Source organism: Montipora capricornis, chromosome 14 (assembly GCF_036669925.1).
Source record: "Montipora capricornis isolate CH-2021 chromosome 14, ASM3666992v2, whole genome shotgun sequence".
In the NCBI taxonomy this organism is placed as follows: domain Eukaryota; kingdom Metazoa; phylum Cnidaria; class Anthozoa; order Scleractinia; family Acroporidae; genus Montipora; species Montipora capricornis.
Window position 1 is genome coordinate 6925610 of NC_090896.1, and position 10728 is coordinate 6936337.

At 41.6% G+C, this 10728-nt stretch overlaps 2 protein-coding genes across 2 annotated transcripts in view; both read right to left on the reverse strand.

The window, feature by feature from the left end:
• Window positions 1-461: 461 nt before the first annotated feature.
• Window positions 462-6023, reverse strand: LOC138032500 (protein mono-ADP-ribosyltransferase PARP14-like). Its single transcript, XM_068880200.1, has 3 exons — window positions 5018-6023; window positions 3459-3800; window positions 462-1219 (listed from the first exon to the last, which is right to left on the reverse strand). Exons 1-3 carry the CDS (start codon window positions 6021-6023, stop codon window positions 930-932), a joined length of 1638 nt encoding a protein of 545 aa, XP_068736301.1. The 3' UTR covers window positions 462-929.
• Window positions 6024-6047: 24 nt separating this feature from the next.
• Window positions 6048-10728, reverse strand: part of LOC138031330 (uncharacterized) — a 6606-nt gene continuing 1925 nt past the window's right edge. The window contains exons 3-4 of the mRNA XM_068879039.1: window positions 9996-10076; window positions 6048-6326 (exon numbers count right to left, since the gene is read on the reverse strand). Of these exons, the coding sequence (XP_068735140.1) occupies window positions 6048-6326; window positions 9996-10076 (360 nt within the window). The remainder of the gene's footprint in view (window positions 6327-9995; window positions 10077-10728) is intronic.

The window sequence follows — 10728 nt, forward strand, 5'->3', positions numbered from 1 at the left end:
TAGACCATTTTCGAATTATGACGGCTGGACTGGATCTAGCATGAAATGGAGTCTAATGGGGGCAAATCTTTCCAAATGCAAATTAATTTGCCCGCATTAGCCTCCATTTCATGCTAGATCCAGTCTAACCGTTAGAATACGAAACTGGCCTATTCTTGTCAGGACTACAATCATGCACCCGGACGATAGTGCTTTACTTGATTATATGACTCCCGGGGTCAATTTAATAAAACTTTTACACTTGTAAAACACGTGCAAAACACGTGCAAAACACTGACCCCTGGGTTCAAACTATTGATTTACGATAATTCAATTCGTTGCGAAGTTCAACAACAGCTACTCGAGTTTACGGAGTGCGAACGACTTTAAACGCTTTAAAGTGCTACTACGACCAAAAAAATAATTCTTCTTTTTCTTTGGGTTTCAAAACTATGTTAAGTGACCAAAGTTTTAAGTTCTGATTTTAAAAAGGCACTTGTTTATTTTAACTGGAATTTTGTTATTTGGTGGTCCGCCATTACTAACTTTAAAATCTTGAGAGAGCTGGGTCGAGGAGGAAATGACGTCAAAGACTCACTAGTTTAAGAATGCGATGCGTGTGTACGCGGCTGAATTAATATGCAGCACGGGAGTTTTGGGATTTTAGATTTTTTGACTCGTGTTTTGCATATATAATAAGTTGCGTTTACACGCTGGAGTTTTAAGCTAGTGAGTCAATGACGTCACTTTTCCCTAGATCCAACCCTGTGAGGTCCAGTGGGTCAGTTTTGAACGTGAGTAATGGCGGACCGTCCATTCAAAATAAACAGCCTTTGGATAAAAATCAAAGCTCAAAATTTTGCCAGTCGGGTTTTAAGCGAACACGCTTTCAAAATCTGAGGAAAAAAAAGAAAATGATTTTTTGATCATAGTAGCACTTGAACAGTCACTCAAGCAGTGGTCTTAAAGGTAATAAGATATTCTGGATAGCACTGGAAGTCCCGGAAAACCACAAAGACTTTTGGATTGGTCACATTGTCAACTACAGAATCAAACAAGACCTCAGGCGCATGCTGGAGCAATGGTGGAGGCACTAGAAGTCCCTTTTGTCCCGGCGCAAAGAATCCCACCACTACACGGGCCAAATACATGCGCCTCACGTTCAAGCTATCGGGTGTGGCGTAGGTCATTGAATAAGACGCGTTTGAAGCAAAATAAACTCCATTTCCGTACAATGCTCCTGCAACAAATACAGATAGAGACCATCCATACTTAATACATACTTAATTGATCGCTCCCCATAGGAGCTTTTCAGGGCCAATGAAACACAACGAAACGACAGAACAGAACAACAACAACTGTTAAGAATCCCAACTGGCTGGAAGCAAACCAGTTGGCTATTTACAAGTGCGGCTGGGAAGTTGAACCAGGGACTACCAGGATCAAATTCAACCAGTGGTTAGAGCGGGTCTTGAACCCGGGTTCTCCGGATCTCAAGGCAAGCGCCCTAACCACTGGGCCACACTGCCTCGTTACATCGCCATCGTTATTTTGACAAAAGGCAATGACTAAAACGGCGCAATTTTCGTCGCCTGGTAATTAGCAATAATAGCGGAGCTCAGGGGACCCGAAGGGCTCCCAAGCGGAGCGCCATACTAAGAGGAACCCATGAGTTCCTTGTCTCATCTCATGGTAATCATGGCTAGCGGTATTGCTCGTGGGCGCGTACGCACGGTGTTGCCCAATAATTTAATAATACCTTAATAATATTCAAGTAGAAACACACAGTTTTGAATTTGCAATACATGTTTCGGATGACCAACATCCATCGTCAGTTGCGAATACAAAGAACCGCTAATCGGCGTGATATAAAAGATAGCTACATAGGAAGTATGAATACTAAATAACAACGTGAATATTGGGAATAGAAAGTACAATGATAGAAAAACAAAGGGTAGTTAACACGGAAAAATTAAAATAAAATTGTTTGACATGATTTTAAACTTGCTTGTTTAATGAGGGGTTTTCCCAACCTATGTGCAAGGCCTCCTTGATTTTCAGTTGAAAAGGCGTGGAGGCGGTGTCAAGGATTGAAAAGCAATTCTCTGAGCACAAATCTCTGCATGTTTCTGACTCATAAATGTGCTGAAAGATTTTAAGATTTTAATTTTCCTGTGTTAAATACCCATTGTTTTTCTATCATTGTATTTTCCAGTGTCCCACATTCACGTTGTCATGTAGTGTTCATACTTCCTATTTAGCTATCTTTTATATCACACCGACTAGCGGTTCATTTGTATTCGCAACTGACGGTGGATGTTGGTCATCCGAAACATGTATTGTAAACTCAAAACTGTGTGTTTCTACTTGAAAATTATTTGATGTCTGCTACTAGTACCCCAATAATAATAATAATAATAATAACAATAATAATAAGCCTTTGTTACCACTTTCCAACAATAAGGAAAAGGTAAAGGTTAGCGTTACGCAGGCTCTTCCGTTGAAAATGGTGCGCGGTCGAAAAATCAGGGCTTGGTGACTAGTCACCAAGCCCTTATATTTCGACCGCGCACCATTTTCAACGCAAGAACGTCACATGAAATTGGTACTACGACCAAAAAAACAATTCTTTTTTTCTTTGGATTTCAAAACTATGTTAACTAATCACTAACTGACCCAAGTTTTAACTTCTGATTTTAAAAAGACACCTGTTTATTTTAACTGGAATTTTTATTGGTCCGCCATTACTAACTTTAAAATCTTGAGAGAGCTGGGTCGAGGAGAAAATGACGTCAAAGACTCACTAGTTTAAGAATGCAATGCGTGTGTACGCGGCCGAATTAATATGCAGCACGGGAGTTTCGGGCTTTCAGACTTTTAAACCCGTGTTTTGCATATGTAATAAATTACGTTTACACGCTGAAATTTTAAGCTAGTGAGTAAATGACGTCATTTTCTCTAGATCCAACCCTCTGAGGTCCAATCCGCCAGTTTTGAACGTGAGTAATGGCGGACCGTGAAATCCAAAACTTACACTCAAAATAAACAGCCTTTGGATAAAACTCAAAGCTCAAAATTTTTCCAGTTAGGTGTTAAGCAAACACGCTTTCAAAATCTGAAGAAAATAAGGAAATGATTTTTTGATCATATTACTGTACCACTTTAAGCTTATGGTAAATGCTAGGCTCGATTTCCAGCCGTTTTGGGAGTTCGGCTGGAAATCGACGCAACGTAAATGCGGTTGTTTATTCTTACTTGAGGAGCAGAACTTTGGGGGACACTTTGTAACGTTAATTGGCTTTATTCCGAAGGAACGAGTGATGCTGAAGTTGGGGAAAAGAACAAGGGGACACTTCGTGACGCTTATTGAAATCCATGCGCATCTAATTAAGGGAATTTCCAGAAAAATCAGTAAGATGTGGTTATTCGGCTTTCCAGACAAGGCTCACTAAAACTATGCAGAGAGGCTTAAAACTCACCGTTTCTTCCGCAGAAATTTCTATTAAACCCCTGTAAGTTGATGGCTTTAACATTGCAGCCTTTGGTGCCATGGAAGAGTTGTCGCTCATTCTGGTTGTTGTAGCCAGATCTTCCATTATTTCTTTCCACTTCCTGTCTGTACGTTGTATACTGCGTGTAAAGACAGAGGTTTTGCACTCGTTCGATGGTCAAGATGTTGCCGTTACCTCCCGTGTTGAAGAACCTTTCAAATACCTGTCTGTATTCACCTTCTGAAGGGTCTAGATTTACCAACAGCACTGGAATGGGGCCCCCATCTGGAAAGCAAGGCTGGGGATTCCAACAATCTGGCGTAACAATCCCTGCGATAAAACATATTTAAAAATCATACCATCAGCCAGGTGAGTCTAGCATTGACAAAAATAATCCCTTTTACACTTACAATGACAAAATTACAATCGTGGAAATTCCTTGGGGCAGTTATGCAAAACTCAGTCGTAATCATTGATGATTTCAATCATACGTCCAAAAGCTGTGCCACATTTTAAAACTCCATTGCAGTTCCCCCTCTTCCACCTTAGTAGGGCAATTTTTATACTGAGGGTTAAACAAGTTCTTTCCCTTTTGAAGTCAATCCGTAATTCGCATGATGCCTTCTGTTAGCCACTCTGTCAGCAGAGCCTTTCCTAAATCGACGAGAAGGAAAGGACTCTGCAGAAATCTTTTTAAGTCTTTATTGAGTATGCGCAAGCCGTTGCTTGGAGACAGTGTTACACCCAGATCAATCCACGATCGCACTTCTAGACGCCATTTTGATTTTCGTACTCACGGCTCGATTTTGACCTTCGCTTTGTCAAAAGGCCCGGTGGCCTCATGGTCAGTGCGCTCGACTCCGGATCGAGTGGTCCGGGTTCGGGTCCTGGCCGGGGACATAGACCATTTTGCAGATACGGCGGCCATTTTGATTTCCATTGTTTCGAAGGACATTATGGGATGCTCAGGGGGCAAAATAATATTTATTTGCCCCCTGGGCATCTCGTAATGGCTATTTGAAACAACAGAAATCAAAGTGGCTGCCGTATCTGCAAAATGGCCTATTGTGTTCTTGAGCAAGAAACTTTATTGTCACGGTACCTCTCCCCACCAAGGTGTATAAATGGGTACCAACGAATTTAATGCTGGGAGTAACCTTGCGATGGACAAGCACCCCATCCAGGCGGGAGTAGAAATACTCCTAGTCGCTTCATGCTACAGAAACCGGAAATAAGAGCCGGCCTTCTAGGCTCCTAGCAGACTTGACTTTACCTTTACCTTTACCTTTGTCAAAAATATGATGCACACGCTGCCTAAACCGGTTTGACTGTAGTGACTAGCCTTGCCTAAACCGGTTTGACTGTACTGACTAGCCCAGAAACGTGGGCTGCGGCGACTTAAAAGACTTGACTCGTTTTCTGTAGAGCCTCCCTTTGGTGAGGTTTAGCAAACTCGAAGAAGACTTTTTAAAGAATCAGTTGAATGTTTGTAGTCATTCGCCCCGCTTAGAATTTCTAAATGCACCAAGATGATTTAATTCACCTACCGGAGTCCGTAGCCATTCTTCGACTTAGACGAAGAGGTGGGTTCTGGCTGCGGGTTGAGAATACAGTCATTGCATTGAAATCCACCTTGAATTCACAATTCTGCACAAAAAGTCGAACTTCGCGACATTGTTGATTGTATGCGTCTTCCAGGGATGCGCTAATATTTTCTTTAATACTTATCTCCTTATCGAGAAGGATAAAATTCCATCGAACATACTTCGTCAGAAGCTTGCGTCTTTCCAAGTCGCTTTGCTGCTCAGACAGCCTTGTAATTTCCTGCCAGACGCGGCCGACCACTTTGGACACATCATTCGCATTTCCACGAACGGTGATACCGTTTTCGGACGCATTACACATTAACTCGACCTCGTGGTGAATTGCGACCTTGAAGAGCGAAGACCAGCACTCTTGGGTGATCTGAGGCACCATCTTGTGGGTTATTTTTTGACTCGCACAATGACTAGCAAAAAATTGTCGCATACTGCTTATCGTGTTGACGATGCTCGGTCGATTCTGGCCATACACACGGAATTGCGTCGGAGAAGCAGGAGGGCTATTGAAAATTTGCTCGTCATCTGCTTTGCATTCCTCTAGATCTGGCTGCGATAACGGTACCAGTTTGAAATCGTCGTCTGACGGATTAGTACTTGACAAGGGAGAATACTCTTCAAGCATTACAAAAGGGACAAATTCCAGTTTCATCTCATGAAAATATGACATCAGTGTGCTCTCTTCAAGAAATACAAGTTTAATTTCGCGAAGTGACCTGGGAGCCTGGACCAAAAAGCTCAGAATACCTCCAGATAACACTCGAGACGAGTCGCCTAACGACAAATGCAGGGCTCCGGCGCCAATAGCTGGGAGAGCAATGGAAACTAGTCCTTGTGCGTCCGCCAACTGGAGTCCCTTCTTCACACCGAGTTGTAAGTCGAGAATTTGTGGAGAACCCGGGTACGAAATCACGTGAATAATGTAACAACAAGGAAGATTCCCGGATCCAGTCATAACAGCATCGCCTGGAAGTTGAACTCAATTTTCAGTGATTACTATTTTAGATTCCTCCTTGAGTGATAAGCCTCCTGCTTTGGCAATCTCTCGATTCAGTTGACCACCTTTTTTAAGGTTGAGGTTGTCTTTGTTTATTATCAGAATCGCGTCCGTCGACTGCTTTGTCAAATCGCCGGAGCAAAATTGAATTCGCGTGTTTTTAATCCATGTGCTTCCCCAAGGATTGTCTTGTTCCATTGGTTCGTCTTCATGGACTTTAGTTGTCGTGTTGATCGGTGCTGATTCGACTGTAAATTGCTCCTGATAATGAGGATAGAAATGACAATGTTGTTGTGGGTGATGAATGATACGAATTCACTAACTGAGCGGGAGGGCCGGACGGGAAAATATTTCGCCCGAGGTCATGCCGTAAGGACCGAGCGAAGCGACGACCGCGCACCACGACCAAGGGCCAAATATTTTCTTTTCCGGCCAGACCTAAACTCAGTCAATAAGCATTTTATCATAAGGACTCTTTACACTATTCATGAGCACTCAGAATATGAAGTTTGAACAAAATAAATAACATTATCTTATTATATGACTAGCTCCATGACCGGGCAAGATGAACCAAATCCCGCGCTGTGATTGGCTACCCGAGCGAGCAAGATGAAGCTATGCTACCCGTTCGGGATTTCCCGCTTAATCCCGCAAGATCAAAGATCATGTCTTTGCTGTTTTATCCCATATAAAAAAATCCTTTATTGACCAAGTTTGTTCGGTCAAGATGGCTGGATATTAGCCTCGTTCTTCTTTTGCGTGTTTACGGACCTCGACTTCGTCTCGGTCCAAAAACACGCAAAAAAAGAACTTGACCGACATCCAGCCATCTTGACTGAACAAACTTGGTCATTAACCCATATTAGGCTGATTTAGCAACCCGAGCGAGCAAGATGAAGCTATGCTACCCGTTCGGGATTTCCCGCTTAATCCCGCAAGATCAAAGATCATGTCTTTGCTGTTTTATCCCATATAAAAAAATCCTTTATTGACCAAGTTTGTTCGGTCAAGATGGCTGGATATTAGCCTCGTTCTTCTTTTGCGTGTTTACGGACCTCGACTTCGTCTCGGTCCAAAAACACGCAAAAAAAGAACTTGACCGACATCCAGCCATCTTGACTGAACAAACTTGGTCATTAACCCATATTAGGCTGATTTAGCAACAGAACGGGAACGTCAGTGGCGACGTCGCGCGCAACAAAATCTAACAATGAGAATTTAGAATAGAGAAAAAAAGAGTGGAGTCTACTCTATTCTGAATTCTCATTGGTGTTTTTTCTGCGCGCGCCGTCGCCACTAACGTTCCCGTTCTGTTGCTAAATCAGCCTATTATATGGCCAGTACGGCCCCGCGCGCGTTTTCATTGTAAAACAATAAGAAAAAAAACCCGTATGAGGGCCGGACGCATTGGCGCGAGAAGGGCCGGAAAACGCTAGGAAAATGCTAGGAACACGTATTGCTCCGTGCGAAAATGTGACGAAATCCTCTAAAATCGCATAGCACGGAGCAGTGCGTATTCCAAGCAAGGCCGTAAGGCTTTTGCCGGCCCTACTCGCGCCAATGCGTTCGGCCATCATACGGGGATTTTCCCAATAGTTTGTATAGGTAATCGCATGGGGCCGAGTAAAATTAAGGATTAATATCACGCGTGTTTTCAGAAATTGCTGAAATTGCCCGAGTCGCGAAGCGACGAGGGCAATTTCAGCAATTTCTGAAAACACAAGTGATATTAATCCTTAGTTTTACGAGGACCCATGCGATTACTTGTTAATAACAAAGAGGGCAAAATTTTCTTAACACTGTTGAGGCACCTCGAAAAACAGACAGCTAAGCGGAAACACTCGTTCGCTCGGAAGCAAAACAACTGACAAACAGACAAGCAAGTCAACTTGTTCTTTGCGTCCAAAACGAGTATAGATGATTGTTATTTACATCCCCTCGAGAGGAAAATACGAGTTTCATTCCTGAACAACAGTAACAACGATTAAACCAAATGTTAAGCTTCAATTTATTTTATTCACCTGTGCTGTAGAGGTTTTTACCACTTGCAAATACGCATCCGTAAACATAGCAAACGGTTTGTCCAAAGAAATCCACCAAATTTGAGCTACTCGTTCCTCCCGTCAATGGCAAATTGTTCTGTGACCTTTTTTGTTGAGCTGCAAGATGTCGTGGCAAACTGAAAGCCCTTGACGAAAGGAATCATTTTGTTTTTCAACCACACAATCCCGCTACGCCGGGCGCCATGTAAGCCGATCCAAGTTTTAAGTTTTTCTCGAAAAAAACCTTTTGCCCTTCTTCTTGTCACTCGAAAATTCAAATTTCAGATCATCTTTTAAAGCCAATTCTTAATCTTTATGCCTTTTCGGCGAATGCAGCGCGAATTAAAAGACAAACTTCGATGAAGACGAAGTTGTTTTGCTCAAACAGAACAAACCAACTGAATGTGGAAGACGTACGTTCAGCCAATCAGAAGCGAGAATTTTTGGCGCTCGTCCAATCGTGAGCGAGTAATTTTGCCCTCTTCTCAAGCAAAATTAAGAAAAAATACCCTCTTCATTGACCAATCAGCATTCAGTAATTTTGCCCTCTTTGTTATTAACGATGAAAGCGCGCACGGGGCCTTACGCGCAATATGCTAATAATAAAGTGACTATAATCAAAGACAAAACAAAACAGCAACATATATACATTGGAAGATATGAAGATATAAACACGAACCAGCAACTATCACTGGAAATGAAAGAACTACAATACTCTGGGACACGCAAATACACCCTGATAGAGAATTAGCATGTAACAAGCCAGATATTGTGATCAAAGACCATAAGAACAAACCCTGCAAACTTATCGGTGTGGCAGTACCATCACATAGAAACACGTCAACAAAGACCATTGAAGAATTATTCAAATAGAAAGACCTCAGAATTGAAACAACCAGAATGTGGGACATAAAAACAGAAATAGCACCAGTTGTTATTGGTGCTTTGGGGTTCACCATGAAGGGAATGGAAAAACACATAAAAAATTCCCGGGGCAATCAGCATCAGTGAGTTGCAGAAAACAACCTCATTACGAACAGACATACTGAGGCAGGTTCTGTACCAAAAGCAAGATCAAGTAGCCCTGGTGTGCCACTGGTTTGGACCCTGCACTCCAGGAGTAAATAACAGACTAAATAACAGTAATTTACTCAATAATAATAACAACAACAACAACAATAACAACAACAATAACAACAATAATAATATAAACATCAATAATATAAACAACAATAATAATAACAACAACAATAACAATAACAACAATAACAACAACAATACTACTACTACTACTACTACTACTACTACTACTAATAATAATAATAATAATAATAAGCTCCTCTTATTCTTGAGATAACAAAGGCGAATCAAATAAAATTAACCGGGATAGACAATAAGAAGTGAGTGGAACAAAATGTAAACTAAAATAACGTTTCAATGACGAAGAAACTGGGTGTGCATAACAAATTAGCCTCCCACGCAGTCGTTTTTCGGGAGTCGTAATTCACCTCCTGCCTAAAGTTGCAAGACCTCTAGCTTTACACTATCACAAAAATCTGATAAGGTACTCTTAAATAGGGAGCTTAAGTAACGACGACACATTGGTGACAAAGCACAATTTTCTACGTTTATTAGAAAAAAAAGGTGGAAACACTACCATTTTTCACCGCGACGCACAAAATTACGTATATCACAGGATATCTGAATCGATATTGAATGAAAGTTTAAACCCATTTAACCTTGATTCAATACGCTTTTAACAATGTTGGACGCACAGAACATTTGGTTCAACAAAGTGTTGAATGCATGTTGAGGCAAAAGCCCAAACCGTTTAAACGGGCCCTTAAATTCCTTATTATTATGCTAATCATGCAACAGGTACACGTACTTGTTGAGTAACTTCACCAATAAAGTTTTCAACGTCATCTAAGGTTAACGCTTCCTCTCCATTCTTCGTGTTGCACTTTTCCTTTGAAGACAAAAAAACAAGAAAATAACATAAAACCGATACGAAAGATTTAAAAAGTGAGATGAAATTACCTACTTACTATTTCAAACGGCAGTGGTTAGTTCCCAATTTTTTGTTTGACAAAGATTCAAGGGCTTTACAAGATCTAACACAAGTGTATCCTAATCCATACCTCCGTCTCGGGTTCGCCTCGGCTTTCATCGGGTTCGTTTCGGTTCCCATCTCGGTTCCTCGAACGTAGCTACGTATTTACTCGAATAACCGCCGCATTTGGGACAAAAAAGCAAATAAGCGCCGCGGTCCCAATGGAGCGCTTATTCGAGAAAATGGGTCATCGCAAATGGTGACTTAAGAAATCAATTTCTGCATGTAGCTAATCGGAAACGAAATCTTTTTTTGCAAAGAATAAAAATCAAGTAATCTGCTTTACATCGACGCCGAGCCGTTGTCTCCAGAAACTTTCTTTTGCTCGTCACTGTGGCATTAAATAAATACCTGGAAAATCTTGACCAGGAGCGTACAACTTCCCTGTATTTTTACGGACCGAGTTATTTTTAGGTTGATTTTTCCGCGAAACCGGACCTTTCCAGCCAATCACAAATCTTGCATGAGAAATTGCATGAGAAATTGCACGAGAAATTGGGACCGCGCA